The sequence below is a fragment of the Vidua chalybeata genome, chromosome 4 (assembly GCF_026979565.1).
Source record: "Vidua chalybeata isolate OUT-0048 chromosome 4, bVidCha1 merged haplotype, whole genome shotgun sequence".
Taxonomy (NCBI): Eukaryota; Metazoa; Chordata; class Aves; order Passeriformes; family Viduidae; genus Vidua; species Vidua chalybeata.
Genome location: NC_071533.1, coordinates 49,601,018 through 49,628,311, shown reverse-complemented (window position 1 = coordinate 49,628,311; position 27,294 = coordinate 49,601,018). Strand labels below are relative to the sequence as shown.

The 27,294-nt window shown below is 39.5% G+C and overlaps 1 protein-coding gene across 3 annotated transcripts in view; it reads right to left on the bottom strand.

Moving 5' to 3' along the window:
• Positions 1 to 27,294, bottom strand: part of APBB2 (amyloid beta precursor protein binding family B member 2) — a 110,698-nt gene that overhangs the window by 24,935 nt on the left and 58,469 nt on the right. For all 3 annotated transcript variants that reach the window (XM_053940277.1, XM_053940275.1, XM_053940276.1), the window contains 2 exons: positions 19,078 to 19,224; positions 14,680 to 14,807 (listed from right to left, as the gene is read on the bottom strand). In XM_053940277.1, coding sequence (XP_053796252.1) covers positions 14,680 to 14,807; positions 19,078 to 19,224 — 275 coding nt within the window. The remainder of the gene's footprint in view (positions 1 to 14,679; positions 14,808 to 19,077; positions 19,225 to 27,294) is intronic.

Below are 27,294 nucleotides of genomic sequence, written 5' to 3'. Positions count from 1 at the left end.
GCCCATTCCAGGTTATTCAGCTTTCACAGCTACCTGCAACATTGCACATCACTTCTCCTCGGTGCAGGGGGAAGACTGGGGCAAGGCAAACTCTGACAAAGGAACAACCCCAAGTTTGCAAGGACACAGGTGACCCTGCAAGTCACTCTTCTCCATCCAAAGGAATTTCTCCTTCAAATGTGCCAGCAGAGCTGTCTGTGGGATCACACCTGTCATCTCCCGGGAAAATGAGCCAACACGAAAATGCCCACCAACAACCTTCTAAATTATCTGACTCCACCGTGAGTGAAAGTAGAGCAAGGAACTTGACCATGGATATTTCCACCAGCAGAGCTGAGAGTGTGAAAGCAGTTAAGGACAATTTTCTGGCAATCACTTCTTTCAGCCACACAGATGCATAAGGAGCAGGATGTTTTTTTCACCACCTAAATATACCCTGTGAGTCTAGTGGGATGGATTCCTTCCTTCCTTTCCTCCAGCTTATCATCAACAAGGTTTGGCAGGACCAGTTATGCTCAAGCAACAACCTGTGCCATCCCAAAAGCTTTCCACTGATTTCCAGGGAGTAACAGGAGGGAATTTAATAAACAAATCTGTTGATGCTGCCTAAGATAAAACAGCTCCAGCTGCTCCTTGGATGTGCTGAATGCCCATTGCTAAGAAGAATTCAAAGCCATGTAATAATTTTTGCACTGTCCAAGTAACTTCTCAAAAGTCTTAACACAAGTGTGGAATTCACTTGTGGGGAAAGAAAGGGGCATTTTATGGACAAACAAAGTGGCACCTGAATTACCTGGTTAATGGGGTAAAATATAAACACATTACATTTATAATCTAGGTTCCAGTATGCATTCCATGTAATTTCTTTACATTTGAAAATGAGGACACAATTAATTTGATAACTATTAACTATTACAACAACCCTCTTCATTGCTGATGTCCTCTTTAATCTTGGTAAGGAGAATACAAGAGGGTATGGTAGCCTTCCAGCTGGCCAAACAACAGCACTCATGAGAACAATGTCAGACTTCTACTTGGAAGTTTTTAAGGAGAGAAGCCAGATTTTGCCATTTTAATATGCTGGAACAGTTTGTGGGAGAGAACTGCTCTTCTCTGATCATCCTTCAGTCTGAAGAGAGAAAAAGAGATTCAGCAAAACTTTATAAACCTGTAAAAAAAGTATAATTAAAACTAAATCTCAGTTTTCAAGTTATTAGTTGGCTTTTCAAAAAGTGAACTGGTGTTAAATTCTAATCCTGTGTTGGTTTTGATATTTTGTTAGATGCCACACATACTGCCTGTGCACCTGTCAGTAATGATATGGCTAGATATAAGTATGTTTCAAGGAATAACTTGCCCTGGTTTCAGCATTTCATCTTCCCTTGCCCCACACCCTCTGTTCCTCCAAGTTTGTCACTTCTAGTTGATACATATGAAAAGGGCAACAGATTTACCTCTGCCACCAGGTATAGGAAAATCTCCCAGGGCTTGACCAGCAGGCAGTTTCTGAAAATGAAAAACAATCTGAGCCAAATCTCTTCCCATTTGTGCACAAACAATTTGCTTAATAACTCCAACTGTGTTGCTGTGGCAAAACTTAGCTTTACAAATTCTCAATCACACCCAAAAATGTGAATTCAAACATGAATTAAAAGTTTTAGTTATAGCCTTCAGGGGTGGCATCTGGTTTCTGATTTCTCCCAGTTTACTTGGACAAGTTTTATTCTGAAAATGAAAGGTGAAGCTCACACAGAAGTCTTCTTTCATGAACTGTATTGTAAAGAATAATCATCAATAAGCTTTGAGACCAGTCCTGGAAGTCACAGAACTCCCCACTGGATGCCAAGTTTGGCTGCCAAGCTCTCCCTAGCAACAACTGCTACCAAAAACACAGTGAAAAAATTTGCAGAACGAACACCACACTGAGTCCCATTTCCCACTGCCAGCCAGGCACTGCGAACTTACAGCCAAACCCCTTGGCAGGAAGGATCTTTGTACTGCAATTTACCTGCAGGCTGCAAAACAAATACAGCAAGTAATGGGTCAAATTTACACTGACAAAAACATCACCAGCAGCCAGCCCTGGCAAGGTCAAAACAGCCCACGAGAGCTCTCGGCTCGTGAAGAGCCGACAAATTCAACTCCTGCACTGCCAAAAGTGCCAAATCAAGGTAGAAGGGGTGTTTTGGGGCATGCCTGGTGTATAAATGACACCTGTGTTGTTCTAGGCTCTCCCAGCTATCCTGTGCTGCCCTCTCACGGGTCCACAGCTGGGGTCTGTTTCCCAGGCTGCTGTGTTCCTCACTGGGGATGAGGTTCAGCCAAGCTCATAATGAGGGAATGGGTATTTAAAGAATCTGGGCACATCTCCATGCACTTGGTAGCAATGATGTGCCCAAATCTCTGGTTAAACTGCCAGTGAACAGCAGGGCACCTGAGTAAATGAAATTAGCTTATCCTCTAGACACAGGCTGGATCATGTTCTCCCTAAACTGACCAAATATTCCCATTGCATGGCCAGAATCTGTATCTCAGAGTGAAATACCAAGTGTCCCATCACACACAGCCCATGTAATTCTAGCAGAGCTATAGCTGGGCTGAAGAAACAAAAACACTGTCAGCATCTGAGATCCTCATACTCGTCTTGAGCATGTGGGAAGGACTGGATCCACGGGTTTCATGTACACAAAATTTTGAGGAAAAAAGAAAATGAGTTTATGAGTACGCAACTTGGATTCAGGTTGCAGTTTGCTTCAGTTTGAGCAAAAGGAAAATTATATTATAGCAACATATTCATACTGTGAGGCCAAGAGTGTATTTTAGTCAGTCCTAGCAGCTGCTTCACACTGCTGGCTCACAGCTGTACCCTTGCAGTCCTACACTTGAGGTAAAAGATGAAACAGGTTTGCATCCCAGCTCATGCTACTGCAGCACTCAAAAGCTCCACTTCTGCCCCACAGGAAGAGAAACAAATGCTTCCCAAACTAGCCCTGCCTTTTGCTATTCTGAAGCATCCGTCCTATCCCTGACACAAAACATCTTGGCACTTCCACGAAACAAAAAAATGTCCCTTTTGCAAACCTCAGAGCACTACAATATTCTTTAGTCTTTAACAACCTAGAAACTTAAAACCTCCCCTCATTGTGATCATCTAATTCCAACACAAATTATCACACAGTAACTGCAGTGCCAATCTTCTAATTTATCTGAAATTTCCTGTTATTTTCAAAAAGAGGAGAGAAGGTGAGAGGCAAGTGAGGAAACATCTCAGAAGGTTGAAATCTTGGATTCAGGCAGGTATATGTGAATCTCCATACACATCACAAAATGAGTTTCCAAAATCCATGGATAGATGAAGAAAATTTGAAATACTACCTTGAATCCTAAACATTCCAAAGTGACAAAATGAATATAGCATTTGTGAAGGCCTGAGTTGGCAAAACTCCAGAAGAGCTTTGTTTGTCTTTTTTACATTAAGGCCCCCGAAGCCATGTATGATATCCATAAATGAACAGAGGGCACGAACAATTGTTCAGTTTGCTTGCCTAATCCATCTCATTATGCTCCTGATGGTGGTTGAGCAAAAGCAGAGATGAAAAGCTATTAATAAGAAATTAATTAAATACACACAAGTGTCCTCCAAATAGAAAAAAAAATGGAATATTTCTTATTTATTTTCTCTTGGGTATGGGAACTATCAATCTTAAACACATATCTACATTGTTGGAGATACATATATGAAGTTTCTTTAGGTTCTTCAGACACTGCAAAAAAGGAACAGGCAGAAAACAAACTTTTTAATCAATGAAGAAGGACTGATGAAACACAACTGCAAAGCAAATGCAGTTCAATTTACCCTTAGCAAACTGAACTACACCTGTGATAGCTTTCCAAATGAAGGAAAGGACTTTCACTGCTTTTAGATTGTCTGCCATAAGGACCCAGGCAGGCCCTTCCAATCTGAGCTACTAAAAAATAATTCTGTTAGCAATCTACAGTACTTCTTTCTGCATCTTGTTGGCAAATACAGCATCATTACAAACACTGCTGTGCCAGTAGGAGGTATCCCAGAACACAGGCAAGCAGACTTCCACAGGGTCTTGTCTGAAGTGGAAAAACTCACTTCACTGATGTTAAACACAGGATCAGGAGAATACTATGTCAAATATTGAAGACAGCCACCTTGCAGACCTTTAACTCTTTCATACTCTTTTAAAAATCATAGTAGGCTCCTTACTTTTCCCCCTGCTATTTTTGGCTTGTGTGAGAACCTTAGTCCTGCTAAAGAAATAACATTTACACCATCCTGATGGCCCCAGAGGTACTACATTGATTTTGCTGAGCAATATTCAGGTCTTGGAGGTCCATCTCTGTAAGTTATGGACTAACTCAACTCATGGTGAAGCTAAGAGAAAACTTCCCATCAATTATAAGGGGAATTTGGTCCAACTCAGGGCACAAGTGTACATCCAGCCAACTTGGAAATAAATCAAGGTGGGGAGAGGAGAACTTCAAGCAATAAGATACTGAAATTTTAGAGATAATTAAGTTTTATGTTTAATGCATCAATTCAGATTAGAAATTGAAAGCATTTTTATAGGATTAAGATGAACAGCATTTGTGTGAAGATGACTGCCACCAGAAGGGGTATAATGCACATGAATTTTTCAATGTCACTAGGCACAAATTCTTTTAAAAAGATAGAGATGTTAATGTAACAATTTCTGAATTGACAGCCAAGTCAGTCAGCAAATAAGTCCCTAAACATTTAAGACATTTGAATTATCTGTTGACAAAACTATTTTCATTTGCTCAAATTCGTGTTTAAATTTCTGCTAATCAATCTGCACATATCAAAGAGGCTTCAGCAGGTAATCTACCTCCATTGCCAGAGGCCAAATTGTGCTGAATACCCCTAACAAACAAAGACCCTTTTCCCTGGTGGAGCCAGTGTTAGGAAAGAAGCCACCATACTATTCTCAAAATTATAATCCTGAAGTGAAAATGCTTTTTAAATACATGGAATGGATAAGACAGTATATGCTATGATTTACATAAACATGCACTGCATATAAATATTTGAATTGCAATCATCTAGCAGCAAATGTGAAAAAGCATCCAGAGGTAGATGTGACACTTAAATAATTGAAGAGCTAAACTGATAGCAAGAGAATCCTCTTAGAGGCACATTTCAAATTATTATATAAGTGCAGGTAGTCGAGTTTGTGAGTGTGCATAGAGAGACACAGGTCAAAGCCTGTACCTCATTTTACTACTAGCAAATGCCAGAAGACATTCAGTGGTCTACAAATATGTAGAGATGCCACAAATCCTCTTGATATCAGGAAAACATTCATGCAAACATCAAAAGTGCTTTTATGCAGGTGGACATAAATATTTACACAGTAAAGGTGTACATAGAAACATCCTACTCTCTCTCTAACCCACCAGGACAATGCTGGCATAAAGTGTTTGGGCAGGAAGAAGAGCGACACAGGTCACATTCTGTCTGTACTTTTGCTTTTTAATTTGCTACATTAGAAAGTTGTGACTCTCCCATATTTTATTAACTAGCAGAACAGTGAGATAATTGAATAAAATACTTTCTGCTGCACAAATATTTTTCCTTCTCAATTATTTTTTCTGAAATTATTTGCCCAGTAACAATTTCTACGAACTCAAAGTTTTGCTTACAATAGAAAACAATAAGCAAAGTAATTACATGTCTTGCAAAAGGCTGACGTTTTCAAGTGAACCACTACACAACAGAAAAGTGTTTTACTGCTCATACAAACGTACTACAAAGTTGCAGAGAGTTTCATGAACTTTTAGACAGCAAGGTGTTAGTAAGTATTCTTGGCACAATTTTTCGTAAAACATTGCTCTTTTCTTCAATGGCCTATGCTTTCTTTGGCTTTTCTCCTCAAAAGGATTTTTATATATCCACTTTAGTACTAACTGAACAGCTTCAATATACAGTAAACTAACAAAGTGAAATCACTAGTGGACTAATTTGGTTTTCTCTCATCTGCTACAGAGACCTTAGACTAGAAAAGGTCTTGAGATGAGAATGAAATAATACAAAAAAGTTGTTATTGAGTCTTTTTTGTTTTGCTATGTTTTTAAGAAAAGTGTTATTTAATTATTTGACAGCCATTTATTCCATAGGTGGCTCCCTCTATACACAGTCCCTATGTTGATATAGCCTCTGAGAGATGTGCAATTAAGAGTAACTTCAGCACTGCTGAAGATAAAGGGGGTGAATGAAAGACAGGCACCTTCTATTGACTCCAGCTGGTTTGGGAAGGAAGTTGGTGTTTTTTGTTTGCACAGCCTCCTTGGAGAGGAATCAACAGAAGGAATATGCACCCAAGTGGTGACCACACATTGTAAATAAGGTAAGTTTAAACCATCTTTGACTGTGAGGTAAGATCAAAGCTTCTAACTGGGTGTTGAAATCTAGGAGGGTTGTAGAGAGTCTGGGAGGAAGATGGATGTTTTCTGTTGACAGGTACAGAGCTGGACAGCAGCTGCTTTCTGCACCACTTACATCACTGTTTTGCCATGGAGTTGAAGCAGCCTTTACTTACAGAAATCCAGCCTCGACACAGCATCTGTTTAATTAACATGCAGAGAAAAGAACAGTAGAAGAACTCATCAGATTTCCACCCCAAAATGACAGTCAGTAGCTCTCCTGAGCCACAGATGCTTTTACAGGTAGCTCAGCTGTTCTCAAGGGACCTCTGTGATAGCCACTTAAATTCATGGATTACTCTAGCTGTATCCTGAAGTGTTTGAGTTTAATAGCTGAAATAACAGGGAATGTGTGGAGATTTTCCAGCACAAATTTGTATAAAGGCTTCAAGCCAGGGACTCAGCCAGTATGCCAACTTATTAATTGAGACAGCCTGACTATATCACAGTGCTTATTTGTAGTCCACGTCTAGATATGTCATTTGTCTTAACTGAAACTTTTACAGTTGAATAATTTCAAATGCTATTTAAAAAGGTTCAGGTTGGAGATCAGGAGGAATTTGTTCCCAGAAAGAGTGACTAGACATTGGAATGGACTGCCCAGGGAGGTGGCAGGGTAACCATCCCTGGAGGTGTTCAAGACAGGATGTGGCACTTGGTGCCACGGTCTAGTTGACAGGGTGGTGATTGCTCTAAGGTTGGACTCAATGATCTCAGAGATCTTTTCCAACCTAATTGATTCTGTGTTTCTATGTAATAATTTTTCATCTCATTAGTGAGATAACTCAGACAGGATAGGGGATGCTGTCCCAGTTGAAACCACCAGCAACAGAAAACCACTGGTGCAAAACTACAGGTGTTTCAAATTATATAATATTTCAAGTTAATGCCAGCCTATTTCAATGCATCTTCAGTCCACTGTGTCATTCATGTTAAAACCCAAAGCTAAAATAAACCAGTTTAATGAATCCAAGTATGAATGCACACATGCAGCTTTTTGCACCCACTTGAGCATGTTTGCTTTAAAACATATTAATTCTGTAAGCTTGACTGGATTCCCCCTTTCACAGCTGTATTGTTTCATTACTACCTCCTAGAACACACTGTACTTCCAAACAATAATGCCAGAACTTATGGATATAAATGAGAAGTTTATAAATAACTATCTAAACTATTTCTTAGTGAGAAGAGAAAATGCTACCAAAACATACCGAAAAGGGTCTTTGAATGCAGCTGGCTTAGGGAAGAACTAAAAAGAAAAGATAACTGCAAAAACCCAGCTAAGAAGAGAGGTCAGAAAAGCCAGTAAAATCCTTTTCCTCTAGTGTAATCCTTCACCTATGCCCTATTTATGTGATTCCTTACAGTATGTTTTGTCCTTATTCCAAGGTTACAGGGACCGAAGGGAATAGGTGATATTGATTAATGGTGTTTCAGAGATTGAAGAGCTCAGCTGAAATTACACATTCTTTGAGAGGTCTAATCTTTTCAGAAGAGCAGGTGCAAACACCATTTCAGTTTTAATTTATTTTCTGCTTTTCTTGACCATGTCGCTAATGCAGAAAAGAAAGTTTATTATTCATTATCTTGTGCACTTTGATAAGCTTCTCTCATAAAATGGAAAAAAGACTCAGAGAGCACATTCAGTCATCACCTCAGAGGGAAGGCAATCCAAAAAAACTTAAACACCTTCCTGAATGATGCATGTAGAAAGCACTAAATCTGAATTTAGACGCTTGATTGTCAAAGACACTGAATGTGCAGAGATCCTACTGAAGTCAGTGGACAGCACAGGTGTTAAACACCTCTGAAACCCTGACATTTTTCTTAACCATGGAAAAAGCAAGACAGCATACTATTTTTAATTCCCCATATTCTGAGGAATTCGAGCCATAACTTTACATCATATCGTCCTCATTTGCCACAGATTTGTCCCATTTTTCTCTTATATCACCCCAAAAGTTTTATCTTGTCCTAACAGCTCCTAAGATAACAGGGCTCAGATAATTCATACTGTTATCAGGACTCTCTTATCTATCAGCCATAGAGGATTACATCCACCTGACCTGGGGCATCTATTCATTCAGTTGTCTGCTCTCCCCTTCTGAGGCAGCTTGAGCCTCATCTTTGGTGCATCCATTGTTCTACTTTCTTTAAAGCTCTGTCTGCCTTTCTCTCCTTTCTGAATCTCAGCATCATTTTATTCCCATGTCTAGGCAGCTGAAAAACAGCAGCGGTTCAGAGCAGCAGGGCAATGGACATCCCCACCTGATAAAATGGGCATCATTAAGGCAGAGGAAGGAGAAAAATGCATTCACATCATCCAGTCAGTCAGAGTGTCTGTGGTAAGAAAACTTTAATATCAGAGAATGTGCCTCTCCCATCGCTTAAGAACCAGAAGCAACCAGGCTCCCTCCTCTGCCTGTCAGGAAAACACACAAACAATGCATCGAAAACAAACCTGCTCCATGTGGTGACAAAGCTAGTGGGTGAATAGACACATGTTATGTGTTATGTCCAACATACCAGGTGCCCACCCCATCCAGTCCCATATTCAGACCCATCAAAGATGTCTCCTGAATTCACCAGCAGCCCTCCTTGCTAGCTGACTACAGAATTTTTCAGCTGGATATAATGCTGCTGTATGAAGTCACCAGGAGAGAAGAAATTGTGATCTTTCAGGCAGTTAAAGTCCTTTAGATTTTTTAAAATTTGAGGTGGGCTTTGGACTGGTGAAAGAGCAACGAAGATAAAGGAGGATTAACAGAAACGTGTGAGCGGAATCTCATTTACAAAACTGATGAGCCATTGCCTTCTCTCTCTTCCTTGTTAGTGAGCTGCTCAGAAAGCAAAGGGCATGCACCAGCAGTCCAGGAGGAGAGACAAAACCCAACCTGAGGAATGATTAATGTACAGTCATGCTGCTCACAAGTGAGAAGAGCAGCCCTTTTACAGCCTCAGTGGGCTGAGGCTGTAAACACACTTTTAACGACGAGGAGAAAAACATGGCATGCATGGCTTGCTAAGAAGCAAACACAGCACTGACAATTATTCACTGATACACCTATGACACCTCCATGTCACAATGACCTTAGTGATCTTGAAATCAAACTATTTATGCAACTGCAAGGACTGTTCTTATTTACAAAGAATACTAAATGAATCATCATGACTGTTTTCAGTAGAGCAGGAAAGGAAGACTGTACAAAGGAGAGTGTTTTTTGACTTTTAAAAATCACAAGGTATCACCTAAGAAACCAAGTCTGCCAAAGGGTTGCACGTGTGCAGGATGTTACATTCCTTTAATGACCATATATACATATCAAACATAGGAGCTCAATGTACACATACATGCATACCCACCAATTTTTGGGAATCTGCTTTTGTTCATGGCTTTATGAAGGCACTCCAGGCCTTTTAAAATCAAACATATTTTACTGTCTGATCAATTGAAAACAAGGGATGAAACACAATAATCACTACACAAACCAAGTTAACCAAATGAGGAAGCATTTGTTTACCCAGGGTTGTTAAATAAGAAACTCTGAAGGTCAGGATAATAGTGTAACCTATGGAGAGAGTGATTACAGTCTCCTGGAAGATGCTTCTGCCGGAGGTGAGATAGCAGCCACATCCTCAGATTAAACTTTCATCAGCAGATCTCTGTATTTCATCAATCTTTCATTATGGCAGAGCTTAGAAAATCGTCTGCTCACATGTCATTAGAAAATCTCTTCATCTTCCAAAGTAGAAACTACCCAAATAAATTAGTACAAGCAAAAGAATTAAAAGGAGGGCCTGCAGACCATTTTGGAGTTCAAATAGATCAAAATACAGGGAAATATACATTTCTAAAGTATTTTAAAATTGAAATACTACCTTTCACAACAAATCCAATATGTTTTATTATACAGGTTCTTGGACTGTAGAAGATATAACTAATTAATGAAATTCACGTGCAACAACTTCTGGAAGAATTTCCCACCAGAAACTGGGATTTCATCAACTTCATGAACACTTAATCCACCTAAGCAGCAGTGTGATCCCTAGCTTTTTTTCTGGTGATGGCTAATCCCAAAATCAGGGAAAGCTGCTTTTGCAGTCAGTGAATGGTTTTGGTATTTCTCACCTTAGTAGCAACAGGTGATTTTACCATGATGAATGCAAGGACTGTGGGCTTGCATGTATACATGAAAAGAGTTGCAGTGCAGTTTCCAGCTCAACAATATGGTTTTCTCAGCTTGTGTTCTCCTTTTGTTTTGTCTCAAAATGTTTTTTTCTTGTGTGTTAGTACTTCTTCAGCAAATGCTCCATCTTTTATGCTACCTCTCAAAGCATGCTTCCTACACCGAACATCTCTATGCCCGAAACACATTGTACATCTGATTATGCACTCATAGGTTTGTTTTTTCTGCTTGCCACTTTGATCTTCTGCTATTTAACATCACATGCAGTCTGAATTTACTTACAAGTAATAGTTACACTGCTTCTCCTACAATCTTATTTTGTAAAATGTGTCAATAAAACATTAAACAAATTCAATTTCAAAAAAAGTGGGCTCCAGTCCTGAAAGTCATTCTGGACAGAAAATTTCTGTAAAAGCGCCTATCAAAATTCTTACAAATGGCTATGAATAAGAAGTTATGAAATAAAATTTCTTATGATGAAAAATCCTCAAATTCCAATAAAAGTGGCTAAGAATATTAACGTGCCAGCAAATGAAATATTAAAGCTCATTTTGACTTTAAGTTTAATACCTAAACACAATATATATTAAAATTTAATAAACTATTTCTTGCTGTTCCTTACAGCAACTGATCAAGAAATGTCATGCTCTCTAGAAACAAGAGATGTTCACTTTGAACACAGAAAGGCCTACTGCCACTACTGACAAGAAACATGAGAAAAAATTAGTTTATTTCCTCTGCCAGTTTCTCTGTATTGTCAGTGTCACACACAAAACTCCCTTTCAGGAAAACAGTTGAGAAAGTGGCTACCTTTTATGACCAAAAGGAAGAACTGTGTTTGAGGGGGTCTTATTGTTTGTATTTTTAGAATTGGACCTGCACTTCTCCCACATATTCCATATCTAAACATTTTTTCTTACTAGAGACATAAGTTTCTGCAGGACTCTTAGCAGAGCTGGAATTCACCTTTGGCCCCCAGCTATGGCATGAAGAAGGCAGGAGTGGGATCGGAGATTTCCTGTGTCTCGCACGCAGCTTTCGGTAGATGTCGCGGGGCAGCACAGCAGGTCAGGGCAGACAGGGTGACCTGTGCACACACAGCCTTTCCCAACTCCTGCCCTATTGATAGGGCTTAGGTCCATCTAGGAGGGTCTGCTATTGCCTCCCACCCCCAGACACATTTCACCAAAAGCACCCAATGTTGTTAGCGCCACATGATTGCAAAAGGTACATTTCTCTTAAATGTTTCCTAAAAACATCCATGACCAGTCCTGTCTTTAGGAAAAGCAGGTAGCCAGCCTGAAGAAATATGATTCATTATCTTATTTTATAAAGAACATAATGGAATTATTTTGTTTCACAAAGGAATGTAAGTATTTGGGAAAAGAATTATAAATGCTTTAAAAAAAAAAAAATGAAATTCAAAGCTGGCATCCTTTACTCTGTAATGCCCCATCACATTTAGGAGCCCCTTAAAATGCTCTATTTATTTTCTGACAGAAGCAAGGCACTACAAAAACTGACTTTAAGGGAAATGTGCAATGCACCCATTTTCAATGCAAACAAAGAACTCCAATGGTTTATTCATTACGAGTTAAAACCTTTTACTTCCCAGAATGTCAAACTGGATTTGTCCCTTTCAGGTCTCTCAAAAATGTGTACCAATGGAAGTGAAAGCCAGTTAACCCATGCTCAATTGACTATCAGTCATTTCTAAGAGTAAAAAATTAGAAACCTTTAGTCACCTAAAAAATGAGTCACCTTCCCTTTTAGAAATTTAGCCATTGGTAATCAGAAACTTTGAGGCAGATAAAACAAGTTTCAGAAAATCTTGTACTGGTAAAGATTTTTCATGTTTGAAATTACATTTCCTATCAGAAGTTAGAGACAAAAACCCCCAGCCCCCTACTATTGCAAATATCTTGACAATCACAGAAGGGCTTGGGTTGGAAGGGACCTCAAAGATCATCTACCTCCAACTCCCCCGCCTTAGGCAGGGACACCTTTCACTAGACCAGGTATCCTAGAGCTCCATCCTACCTGGCCCTGAACCTTTCCAGGGCTGGGGCACCCACAGCTTCTCTTGGCAACCTGTTCAAGTGCCTCACCATCCTCACACAGTAAAGAGTTTCTTCCTGAGATGTAATTGAAACCTACTCATTTTCAGTTTGAAACCATTCTCCCTTGTCCTGTCACTACATGCTCTTGTAAATTGTCTTACCCCATCTTTCCTGTAAGGTCCCTTTCAGGTACTGAAGAGTCACAATTAGGTCACCCTGAATCCTTTTCTTTTCCAGGCTGAACAATCCCAGTTCTCTCAGCCTTCCCTCATAGGAGAGGTGCTCCATCCCTCTAATCAGCTTGGTGGCCCTCCTCCAACAGGTCTGTGTCCTTCCTGTGCTGGGACCCCAGAGGTGGCTGCAGCCCTGCAGGTGGGCTCTCAGCAGAGCAGAGCAGAGGGACAGAATCCCCTCCCTCCCCTGCTGCCCACAGGGCTCTGGATGCAGCCCAGGACATGTTTGGCTCTCTGGGCTGTGAGTGCCCATGGCTGGGTCATGTCCAGCCTCTCACCCACAGCATCACCCAGTCCTCCTTGGCAGGGTTGTCCTGGATCTGTTCATCCCCCAGCCCCTGTTGATACTGACCCTCATGCAGCACCCTGTATTTGGTCTTGTTAAACCTCGTGAGATTTCCATGTCCCCACTTCTCGAGCCTGTCCAGGTCCCTTTGGATGGCATCTTGTCCTTTCAAAGTGTCAACTGCACCACTCAGCTTAGTGCCATCAGCAAATTTGTTGAGGGTGTATTTGATCCCTTCATCTATGCCATTAATGAAGATACAAAGTAACACTGGCTCCAGTGCAGATCCCTGAGGGGCACCACTTATCACTGATGTCCCCTGGGACTCTGAGCCATTGACCAGTAAACTTTGGATGCAACTGTCCAACCACTTTCATATCCATCCAACAGTCCACTCATCAAATCCATCTCTCTCCAATTTAGAAAGAAGAATGTAGTGGGAGACTCTGTCAAAGGCCTTTCACATAAATGACATCAGCAACCCTTCCCTTGTCCAGTGATGTGGTTATTCCATTACAGCTGGTATTGGTCACTCAGGACTTACTTGACCATTATGAAACACATGGACACAAAAAGCAGAAGCTTGCTAGTGTTACTCAATCCTTACTATCCTTGTGTCAGGATGGGTACTGTGCTAAGATCCTGGACTTTCTCAATGTGAATGGCAATGTTTTCACTACATCAAAATACCCAATCAGACTGGGAGACTGCTCACTGTCCTGCTCCAAATAAGTAACACTTTCGCAACCCTGTTTCCACAGCAATGTTACATGACAAATAAGAATGCTACCAAGAGATCAGTCACGAAGGAAACCTAAGGAAAGACTGCTTCCAGGGCAGAAAGGCCTTTAGCACACACTCCTGGTGTGTGCTACATACCACAAGGAACAACTTCAGCTCACAGGAAACACACTTCAGGGATAAACCTCAGTTTTTTGCAACACCCTTGGGGATTTTCTTACAACAAGAACTAGAAGTAATAATAATGACCTAAGACCATTATTTTTCCCTCAGTCCAGCTTTTTTCTCCATCATATTAAATATCTCAGTAAAGTGTAAACACACACAAACAGTCAGAGCATTGGTAGTACATTTACTTGGATGAGCAGGAAGATATGCTTTCACACAGGCAAGAGAAATATACTATGAGAGATATTTGAAGACATGCTTTTATACCAAAAATATGACATATATCTGAAACAAATCAATGTTACATGTGCAGTTTTATGCACCTGAGTTAATCTGAAAGGCTTGTTCAATGCAGGTTTAACAAAACAGCATATAAGCGATACACTACAAAAAGCAGAGTTTAAAAAGTAACACCAGCAACAAAAAGAAGAATTTACCCACCTTATCATAGGCCCTGGGACAGAATAATGTGCACTATGTATTAGCAGACTGAAATAGCACCAAGGCAGACAAGAAGAGTGAACACTCACCGACCATTGTCACGGCCCACGCCCCAGACTCTGATGCTCACGATGGGCTGCGAGTGCAGAACTGTGCGGTCCATGGGGTCAATCAGGTTCAGCATGTCATTCTCCAGTATAAGGTACATGTCTTTGCCCTGCCATTCCAGACAAAGTACAATTACACACTACATCACCCTCTCAAATTGGCTGGGCTCAAGGTGTTACATCTGTGCTGTTCAAACTAGCTTCATCTTTACTCAAAGTTTTGGGTTGTTCCAAGAGCAAATGAAAAAAACTTCATATGCTTCTGGTGTGAAAAAGTTCTAAGATGTTATCTTGCTAATATATTTTTAAACAATCCCAATCACAAAAAGCTTTGATGTCTTTTAAATACAATTCATTCAGACACAAACTACTGAGTTATCCAACAATCTATTTGTTTATCTGTTTTTCAGTAAATTCTTCAAAATGTATGAGAAATCATGGTCTGTCCTCAAAGTAAAAGCTTGTATCAAAACCTGTACTTTTGAGGCAGAGTTCCTTCCTTCAAAGTGTTTTGTTACCATAAACTTTAACCAATGGATTATGAGAACAGACAGCAATTTGTACATGTCAAAGGATTTACTCTTTGAAGAAAGATTAAAGGGGAAAACCTAGCATTAAAATGTGAATTCTGCTACTGACGGCAGAATCTTGGAGCCAGGACTTCTCCACAATTCTTCTGGCATGTAAGAACAAAGATAATGCTTTTTTCTCTTACAGGAAACAAATTTAGAGAAAATTCTCCTTTTGATGCTAATTCATAAATGCTTATCTTCCTCCTCTTGACAGCATTTGTAATAGGTCTGCTGCCTCCTCTATCACATGTAATATCCCTCTTCTTGGAGGCTGTACACATACTCTTCAGACCATGAGATCCCACAGAAATGATCCAGGACTATTGCTGAGCAGCAAGACAAGCTGCTGCTGATCAGAAGGTGGAAGCTATCAACTAAATACAGAGTAATTTGTTTCCTCCCTTTTGTGCCAGAATCTATATATGAACAGAAAGAATGGAATGGGTCTGAATCCCTACTGATTAATGTTTCAAAACTGACCTTTTTCTTCACCTCAGTGACACAGAAACCCTCTTCCCACTTGGTTACAGAGGCTCAAGTTTTTCTGATGTCTAATTTTGTGTCTATATAAGAAATACATTCATGTCACTCTGTGAGGGTTTTCTGCCACTGTTTGTAGGCAAGGCAGCAAGGGGCAGGCACTGCTCATCTCCTCTCCCAATCCTAACAGGGATTCCAAGGGAAGCTGTGACACAGAGCTGGCACTGCAAGTACCAAGAGGGATGTGGGAGACCAGGTGACACCTGGTATGAGCAAAGCCAACACAAGCATTTTCTACCTGATGGAAAAAGCACATCTGTGGTTGAGATGCAAGGCTGGATATATATGTTTCTAGAGAAGCAGAAACAGATGTAGCTGTGATAGCCATGCAAAAAAATGGGGTAAACCAGCAGCACTGAGATAGTAGTAGTTAGTAGCAGACAGAAAAAGAAATATCACGAAGAAAAAAAGGGAGAAATTTGCTTGGAGGACAGAAGCAGTAAATAAATTGTGTGAAGAATGCTACCAAGTGTCACAGAGATTGCTTTTTGGACCCATTTTATTGGTATATATTTGTTCCAGAATGAAATTATTACAAGAAGGAAAAATATGTTATTCATGCAAAATACACTGGGATTAGAATAACAAAACAGAATCCAAATTAGCTGGAAGAAAATTGGAGAATGGGCAGATAAGCAACATAAGTCACAGGAAATGATCTCTGCAATGCTCAGGGGATCACTTGTCTGCAGCCAGAAGCAATATATTTTGCAAAATTTTGTTGCCTTCTTATACAAAAGCTATTTTAGAGATGAAAGCACTGCATAGGTCAAAAAGAAATTATTTAGGCTAGGAGAGCTTGAACATAGGCTTTAATGTCTCAGCCTGCTGAAGAGCTGCAGAGATCTGATGGTTTGAGATGAGGAAGAGCCATGGAGGGCAAGTGAATAAAGGAAAGAGAGGCTCAATCCCAGCAGTTCTTCTGGAAGTGTTACAACCTGCAATATATAGGTCTATGGCAAGAAGGTATCTTTTTCATGTAACTTATATTGTAATGTACAGAAATGTAATTCATGGCAAAAGAGCAACACAAACAGATGAACAGTGTTGTTCTGTTTAAATTTTACAGAACAGTAGAAGTTCAAAATTTATAGGTAATTTCTTTTCTTTTCGTGCAAAGGGCACAAAATCCCACATTAAAGCCACTAACAAAGCTTCTGCAGGGTCAGGATTTTACCCAGGGTATGGGAGGTTTTGTGTTTGTTTTGCAGTTTTTTAAATCATGAAAACTTGGGGCTTGTCCTAACCCAAATTTCACTTTCATTACATTCTAGCTAAAGTAAATCTTTATGTAGTCATTTAGCTTCATAATAGATTCCTGTTTTAATTGTTCCATCTGATACATCAGTGATGGAGTATAATTTTTTCAGGTTCCTCTCTAAAACATGCCTCTTCTAATCACTTTTGAAGCCTTACATTGCAGGCAGGAAAATGTGGTTGCATGTAATGAATTCTTTTAAAATCAGGAAGACAATTTACTTCAGGAGCCACCTATTCAAGCACAGTGTCTCTATTGTTTTGTCAGGCTGATTTTTTTTTTTAATGAATAGCACTCTTAATTTAAACATCCATTCAAGAGACCAAAACTTTTTACCAGCTTAGCTCAAAAACCTGCAAGGGTTTCCAACAAAGAATAAGGGGACTGACAGAGAGAAATAGAAAAAATGTGAACATTAATCTTAAAACAAATAATGAGAGTTCAAAGTAAACAATAAATTTCAAGTTGATCAAAGTGCTGCTATCTGAAATATGGATGAGTTTACATACATGTACATACTGGGTTTTTTTCTCTCCTGGGGTCAGCAGTAAGTCCAAAGCCCATGACTGACACATCTGTAATTGCTTGTCTAGCTATATTATCTAAAGAAAACTGTTCCCAGGTGTAAGAAAGCAGGGAAAACAATATTGGTTTGTTCATTTATATGTACAATATATATTTCTTACATATAAAAATCCTTCTGAAATAATTATACATTGATAGAACACTATAAATGTGTTTCTTTAATACATAACTTTTGTTTTTAAGGGCACTTTCTCCCAGTTGCTCTCCCATAGCGTCTCGGCATTGCTGTGGTCATAGTTAGGATGGTGAACTTGAGCTGTAGACTGCAACAATAACTTGGGAGACTGAATGTTATTTTTTCCTGAAATTTTTACTGAAATGGAGACAAGTCTTTCTTTTGATTTCTTTTTTCGTTTGCCAGCGCCATTTCTCTTAGATCACACAAGGGAAAGTTACAACATTCACTCTTTTGTCAGTTTTGTATTCAGCTCTTGTGTGGCCAATGCACATATGTCAGGAGAGGGGTAGAAAGTTAGATTTGGCAGAAGTTTAAGTTGTTCCATGAACAATCAAATAACAAAGATGCTTTCCTATGGCTTTCTCTCCTATGCCCTCTCTTATGTCCCACCTTTTCCCTTCTTGTTTCACTTACTGACCCCTCAACATCTTCCACATCCTCATCCATCCCCAGCACACCTGGGGACAGATGAATACCTCACAGTATTTTCTACATCACAAAACCTAAAGCTCCCTTCAATTTTCCCTGAGTTCCCACAGCGTTATCCTCTCTTTGCTGCCAACTCAGAAAGAAGCACAGAGCAACCATGGTTCAGTCAGTGAAGGCACAGTGACCCTTCAGCAAACCAGGAAAGAGGACAGCTGGGCTCTCTCTTTTTCCCTCAGTGTGTGGGAATCTGGCATCCTTCAAAACAGGATGACACTGGTGCAGAGATTCAAAAGTTACTGGAGAGGAGCCAACAGACAGACTGATGATATATAATTAATTTTCTTCTGAAACACTGATAAAATAATCATTGTGAGATAAACCATCTGTCCATCAGCTCCAATCTTCTCATACATTTCAGAACCACAGCCCTGCCAGTGTGGGTTTCCTTAAAGCCCTTTGGCACTGTGAAACCTTTGAAAATGTTGTTACAAAGCATCACTTTCAGACCTCTGGTCAAGAAGAAGACTTACACTGAATTTCAGCAGTTTGGCCTGTGTGTCCCCAACACTGCCATGGCACAGGTGTGTGCTAGCACAGATGTAACATGAAAGCAAGCTCTTTGTGGCATCTGCTGTCCTGAGCAGTTTGGAACAAAAAAGTCAACATTTTCCCTGAACTCTTTTATCTATTTGGCAGTGCCAGGCTGAGGTAGTGAAATCCCAAACACAGAACATGGAAATAGTTGTCTACAGAATTGTTCCTTTGAGATGTTTTATGAGGGATGTTCCAAGAGGTGGAGAAGTTCCCTCTGTTCTTACCTCTCCCCAAATGCCAACAGTGTCTCTGATGTCATTTTTACAGTAAGAGAGTTGTCTGATGCAATTGTTCACAGCAACACTGCTCTTTCCAGGAGCCAAATCTTCTTCTGCCATTTCTACCCAGCCCAGAGATCGCACAGCGAAGCACTAAAAATAAATCAAAAGCCATCTGTCATACAACAGCAACTAGGAACTTACTGTTAAAGGTCTCCATCTAGAACTGAAAAAAAAAATTAAGGACTTGTAGAGGGGCTTACACTCAAAGATAAATAAATGAAAATACAATTTGTGAATGGCAAGGTGAAAACATTCAAAGGAACAAAGAAGAATGCATGACTTGCTATGAAAGGTGTCTGTGGAGGTAACAGTGATGCCTTCCAACTAAATAATTTAGTTAACATAAAGGAGGAAACAAGGGAAAAGTAAATATTAGGTACACACAAATACAAAAGCAATAAAGGAAAAAACTCAACTATGAATAGAGTAGAATTGAAATTTTAGCTAGAATCTAGAGCTCTAATTGAAAAGAAAGGAAACACTAATGGATTATATCTCCTGTGAGATATCCACTGTCTGGCTTTTTACCAGAAAAATACACTTTCTGTGGATTACAGCAATCATTTCTATAGTAAGTTTACCTAAGTAGCAAACAATAACAAATTCCAAGCTAAGAAGAAGATAAGCTATCATAAGAGGAGAGCAGGCTTTTTCTAGAAGAAATTCAAAATTACCTTTAAAATAAAACACTCTAATTATACATTTGTTAGCAGAAAGTTGTTTAGCCAACCAGAGCACTCAGTTGGCAGAACAAGCCAAGGCACCATTATTTTGCACATATGGTACTTTTTGCAAACAAAACAAAATGGAAGAAATTGGATGGCACCATCTCTACCCTACACTTACTAAGGTAAAGAATAAAAAGTGTTTATTCTGAAAAACAACACCAAAACCTGCTCATTTGCTCTCAGGAATTATGGTGGGAGAAATACAGACCTCACACTAAGTCAGTAGGAGTTTGTCTATGAGACCAAGGCTTCTTCCAGAGAAGGTTACAGGTGTTTCACTCTGAGCTACAGCAATGGGCTCAAAGGCTGGTTGTTGCACCTCCTGAGCAGACACACCAAATGCTTCAGATGGTCCCTGAAGGGTCAGCAAGAGCAGACCAACACTCCTGGCTGAGTGCTGCTGCCTTGTGCCACACAGCTCTCTTTGCTGTCGGCAGCACCCTGCGGGTCCTTGGGAAAGCAGACAATGATGCTGGGAGCTGCAGGAAGGAAGGCAGTGCTGGTGACTACTGGGAGCCCTGCTGCCTCCAGCAGCACACAGCCCAGCAGCTGCAACAGCAGGCCCATGCTGCAGCTACCAACCCTTCTTAAGATGCAGTAAATAAATCAGCTTCAGAGCTCAAAAGCCAAGTCTTCACTTGCCACTGTCCAAAACCTGCTGTGAAGTCAGTGAGTTGATCAAGCTCACACACCATCACTGGTGTGTCATTTGGGAACAGCTGCCCTCAAAAAAACCCTACCCCAGAACACCAAGGTATCTTAAATATGCATAATGTGTCAACTTTGGCAAACTAAGGAAGGAATAAAATTCACCAGTGGATAAAAAGATTAATGAGTTTCTCTCTCCCTTTAAAACTTCTCCTTCAGCCTTCTTTCAGTTTGCACAATGCACTCCAGGCTCACTCCACCAAGCATGAGAGCTTGCTTCCTGAACCTCTGGTACCCACTCCAACGAGCCACTAATGCTGCATCTCATCTCAGGTACCAGACAGCAAATACACTCTGCAATTTAGCAAGTGTAGGTAAAAAATTAAAGCCTTTCATGCCTCCAGCTTTTTGTGGATTGATTTTTTTTTTCTTTGCTTTGCAAACAAGGGAATCAACATGCAAATTCTCCCACACTGCTGCTTCCTGACCCAGCTCTGCTGGAAACCCACAAAAGTGGTGACTTTCAATTCATGAAGGAGAAGGTGAAAGAGGAGACAAAGGAGGGGCCAGTACTCAGGGCTACACAAGATACAAAAAAACCCCCATTTTTAAACAATTATTCAGGGGGTCTAATCTTAAGATTGCAGAATTGTTTCAGGCACATGAGATGCTCACAAATCATGCTAAAAGTGCTGCTATACTCACTGGGGTATTAAATATTTATCTTTGCAAGCTTTAAAAATACTGATTCTACTGTACCAGAAGAAAGGGGTTTTTTTACAAGTATTTAAATATTAAATTGAATAGCAAAACACTAGCAGAGAGAAACATTTTGTCAATCATAAGAGAGGTGAAGAACTAAATATATACAATAACACTGTTTCCTTGTTACTCTTCACATCTCAACCACATCTGCAATTTGTTAGCTGCTTTCTGAACACAAGGATAAATATGGAATCACAGAATGCTTTGGGTTGGAAGGGACCTTAAAGATGGTCTAGGTCCAATCCCCTGTTGTGGGAAGGGACACCTTTCACCAGACAAGATTGCTCAGAGGTCCATCCAACCTACATAGTCCTGGCACTGAACAGAGTGTATCTTAAGAAGGCCAAAAATGATGAAAGACTATCAATTCAACTTGACAGCAGGTAAATCTCTTATTAGTAAAGATGGTGAAACTGTTTTGCTATTTTTTCCTGGTCTTTTTTTATTCTATGTTTGAAATTCTCTGGTGGCAGCATCCACTGTATTTATGCTGGCCACTGTCAAAGCAGAACAGTGAGCAGAGCACAATACTCTTGTCTACCCCACATATTTCCTTCCATGTGAAGGACCTGGCTTCCTTCCCTGCTTCTATTCTCTCTTGGTGCTTCCAAGTGAGGTAGGCATGAGAAAGCCCTTGGCTTCTGGCACCTGACAAGTTTTTGTGTATTTCACAAGAAGCCCTTACCATAATCCAAATAAAATGTTTCAGAACAGCTTCAGAAAACAAACCAATTTCCCAAAAACTCACTGCAAACAAAAACCTCTCAATAAACCCTAAAAAGACTCACAAGGCAATGCATGTACCTGCATTATATATTGCATATATATAAAAGTAACTTTCTTTTGCTCAAAATACACCTAAAGACCAAAAACTTTGTATTTTGTGGTTAAGTGAATATCTGTGCTGATGTGGCTTAGCAGTCATGGCTGACCCTCATGTCAGATTTTCAGAACTAGAAAATAGGAGGACCCAGTAACATGTGACACATGTCAGGGTCCACTCAGCATCAGTAGAGCAGAAGTATATAAATACATAAATGTGGAGTGGGAGAGAGGTGGAAGTCTGAGAGTCTGAGCGTGCCTGCATGTCTGTCTGCTCTGCATATTGCCAGCAGCTGGATTGTACGAGATCCACTTTGTGTTTCATTGTAGGTTGCTTTTTTCCTCTTTCATTATTTGACTTAGAGGTTCTCTTTAAAACAAAAGAGCACAAAACCCAGCAGAAACAAACCACCTAGTGTCTCCAGTCAGATATGACCTAATTTTTAGACCATGGCAGGCTGAGTTAGGTGTGAGAGCAGAATTGCTTAGAAATCTAACACATTAACACAGCATCATGGTTCCCTGCCTCCCACCAATGACACTGACAAGCCAAGAGACAAAGTACTTCCTCTGACCCCAGAGAGCTTTGATAATGCTCTCTTGTCTTCTGGAACTAACACCTAGAGGCAAACCAAGCCAAGCTAAAAAACAGAGTGTAGCTTTTCTTTCTTAAGAGTCTATGAGCTCATTCCTGGCAATGCCAGTTTGTTATGCATCTCTACTCAAGGTTTAGAGATAATTAGTGGCAATTAATAATTATTGGCCTGCCATAATTTCAAAGTAATCCCAATGTCAACTTTTGTCTTACAGTAGTCTAATTTATTTTCTCTCTTAGAGAAAGTTTTCTGTGCCTGGTCAGGCTGTCTGCTTGCCCACAGACTCTTTTCAAGAGCTGGAAAAGAAAAACAGATTTGAAGAAAAACAAAAGAAGTTCATAAATACAGCAAGTTGAAAGATACTTTGGAATTGTATACTGTGCAAACATTGCTGTTTGGGATTGGGAAGATCAAAGATACTACCACAAACACTGCATGGCTGAGAAAAGTGAATGAAAAAAATGTCACTTAAACCATGGTAAATCAATAATCTTGTGGTTTTTATCTTGACTGGAGACTTCACATTTCCTGCCTGGCTACACAGGACATTGTGCAAAGAAGTTAGACACAGGAAAAAAAAAACACCTTATCACACATTAGCTCAAGAAAAGACAGGTGAGCAAAAATGAAAACACACGTATTGCTGCTTGGTTTTACAATGCTGGGGAACCTATGTTTGAATAGTTGCAAATCCAATTAATGTTTCAAGGTTAATGATTTGTAACCTAAGAACCAAACTCATAAATGCTGTCATCTGAACTCTGTATAGAGCTGTAAACCTCTCTTGCAGTACAGTTCTGATCCAAAACATAGCCTAAAGCTGTGGAACTTTAGCATTGAAGAAATGAACAAACCATAGATTACACTTTTGCTCTTTGGCATTGCAAACTCTTCACCACAGGACAGGGTCCTGCTCTGCAGCAGCTTTTCCAAGAGGAACTCTGGAAAGAGCTTTGGCAGGGACAGAGAACTGTGACAAAGTTCTAACCATAAGAAAATGCACACTCTAGCTGTTGCCTCAGGCAGTGCTAAGCATGCAGCATTAAAGAAAATAAAAATAAAATAATTGAGAAAGATAAAGTAAATACAATTCCCTACTAAAAAGAGGACAAGAGATCAAGTACACATGACCGATGGCAGAGTAGTGTTGGAAGTTGAATGGATCATAAAAGTGTGGATAGAAAGGATCCCACAACAGGGTGAAAATGAATTAGAACATCAGTTTTAGAACAACTGTACAAACTAATACACATTACCAGACCACAGACAGATTGCTTTTGATATTACACAGCTGTTGGCAGCCACTATGAACACATCTGCATTAAGAGTATGTTTGCCTTGATGCTTTAAGTATGTGCTACTTATTTCTCTACTTCCAAGCCCACAGGACTTGGTTTTGAGTAGTTTCCCTTTGTTTTCTTTTATATTTTTCCTTTTTAAAGGTTGTATCTGCCTGCAGAGACGTAAATCACTACAATATTTAATAAGGCCTTTTATCACAGACCACTGAGCAGGTTTGTGCCTGAGACACAGCATGTAGGTCACATAATTAACCATTTATTATGCAGCCAACATAACCTCTGAAATTTCACTTGCATTTTCTTTGATAGTTTGAAAAAAAAAAAAAAACCTATCATATTATTTTATGCTTTGGAAGCATAACATAATATCTTTCTATTCTGAGGAAGAGGTATGTTCCAGTTTATTTGCTTGTTACACAGCAAGAAAGATTACATTGATTTCAGATGAAAACACTGGAGAAGATCAAAGATAGAGTAACAAGAGAATAAAAAGGACTTATGCAATTAATGAAAAAGCACTTTCATTTAATTGACATGAAGAGATTGCAGTGCATCTACTTTCTCAAAGAAATATTCACAGATGTCACATAAAAGTTCTTAGCTACAAAAAATTCAAAATGCTTAATCAAAACCATACTAATAAGACTTTTCAACATTTCCAGCTTCCTATTGCAGTTCATCTTGTATTACTTGAATTACTGAAAATGCACATGAAATACAAAAATAAGCACAGAAGTATTCAGGTCACGACCGAATTCAGAAACCACTAATAAATGCTCTTTCAGGCAGATGATTATAAACTAAACTCCTTTAGAATTAAATATGGGGACTTCACAAATACTATAAAACAACCTTTATAACGTTACTTCTTTAGAGAAGGTCAGTATCCAATTTTCTGCTCTCAGTCCCTTACTCATTCTCCAAGTCACCACAGTCTCATTTTTCCAGACCTGCAGACCTCAATGTGTAGGATGACAAAAGTTCCTCTCTCATTTTGAGCTTAATACTTCTGTCTCAGTGGTTCCCCCTGGCTTACAGCCAGAGGTCAAATCTGCTCTACCAAGGCAAGAAAATGTTGCAGGAACATTGTGCTGGTTCAAGATCTTTTAAAATCCAGTCATTTGAGTAAAACATAGAATGGACACTACTATTCTCTAACAGCCCCTTCTGAAGAAGAAATTAAAATCATCTTATTATTTTCTCCAGTCTTCTCAGCAAGAACAGGTTTTCATTTTAGATGCTTTACAGATACCTTGACTTCAGATCATAAAGGGATGGGTTTATGCACTTAGCTTTGAGCTAAGGGTAGTTTGGGCTTCATTTTAATACAGTGAAATAAAACCTGTGCTTCCTCATTTAAGAAAAGCCAGTCATATCTTTCACTAGAAACTAATAAAGGATATTAAAATTCGGGTCTACCTTGCAGAGTAACTGAAATGTAGGATAACTTAAGCAGATTCCACTGTTCTGTGACACACAAGTGACCTCAACAAACACACACATATGCTTGTCAGTAGAGACAAGCCCTGCAGGAGTTTGCACAACATAAAGAACGTGTGCATTTATTTCTTTGAAACTAATGCTCTGCACTTGTTAACTTTAACCTTAAATATTGTATTTTCCCAATGTAGGCTCTTCTTCAGGCTGACAGAAATATAAGTGCTTCTAATGCCACCAGCAGTACTTTATTTTATACTGTGGTGCATAATTTCAAAGGGAATATGCATGACATCCAAATTTTAAAAGAAACAAAAACTGCTGAAGAGCTCCCAACCTTTAAATGAACTCTTGACCTTCTGAATCAATGGAGAAAAACCTTCCAGCTTCCCTAAAGTCAGAATTTCATGTCTCCTTAGAAGCATTATTACAAGTAATTTGATTTCTGCAGAAATTATGTTTACAACAGGATCCAAAGTCAATGAAGTTAAATCACTATTGATCAATTCCCACTTTTCAAAAAAGACTAAAATAAGCATGAATCCAGAGTCCAGCAATCTTAAACCCTGGACCTCCCACATTTGAGGACCCATTTACTGTCACGCTGTCTCCTTGAAGCACCATGAAGTCATCATCTCCAAACATATGGAATAATGCATAACTGTGCATCATGGCACTTTGATGTATGGCACATCTCATGCTTTTACATATCTTAAGAGAAGATATCTTTCTTCTCTTGGATGAAATGCAGAAAATTTTGACATTTTCTCATTTTTAAAGTGAAATTTAGAAGTAGAAGTAAAAATAAATAGATATACTAGCTAGAGCTATCTAAATATTGCTCTGTCATTCAACCCAATGTTCCACTTTAATTGATTTTTAAATGAACTTCCTCTGTAGATGCACCTTTCAGCTAGTCCACAATGCACAAATAACTCACCAAGTTTGTATCATGCTGGTTTCAAAACGTGTATGTGCAATACATAACATAACACACGTATTTATATATACACATAAAAACAAACCACTTTTTTCCATTAAAAATCTATGCCACGGAATGGTAAACACTGTAACATTTGAAACTAGAACAAGCTACTTCCCTGAGCTGCCCTAAACTGGCAAGGTAATGTAAATAATTGAAGAGAAATATCTGTCAGTTCATTTTGTAGTATTTTGATGAACAGACATTCAAGAGGCAATTCACAGTCAACAGGCCATTCCACAGCTGAAGCTGACAGAGGCTACATAGATTGTTTTAGAGGTGAAATGGTTGGTCTCAAGTGGGGAGCATGAAGGGTTGCAAGCTGTGATTACTTCTGCACTGTACTAGCAAAGCTGCTGGTGAGCTGACAGGGAGGTCTGCCAGCAGCATCAGCCCAGGTTGTGCTAAACTGGGAGCTGCTTGCTGACAGAATCATTGCTCTGCAGAATGGTCACAGAAACTTTTTGCTTGTGGCACATGAGTATGATGAACTGCAGCTTCTGCCAGTTTCTGCCCATTCCTTAGGGTTCCTTCAACAATCACACACTAAGTACTGCTGGCCCATGAAAAGTTTACTGTGTTGCACCAGAAAACAGTGAATAAACTGTGACTTAAAACTACTAAAATAAGCAACATTAAGATATTAGAAAGTGAAGATTCTTTTAAAAAAATTGTTTAGATCAGCAGCCTGGGATTTTCTGTGTTCTACTGAACCACCCCAGTTTGTTATATGGTTGTACACAGCAAGATGCATTACACAGAATCCAGCCAAGAAAAACTGGACTGTGCACCTCCCTGAGAAAAGTACTGAGGATGACACTGGCACTTTGACCTAGTGAAGCATAGAAATTTCCACCATGGAAGAAACAGCATCATTTAAA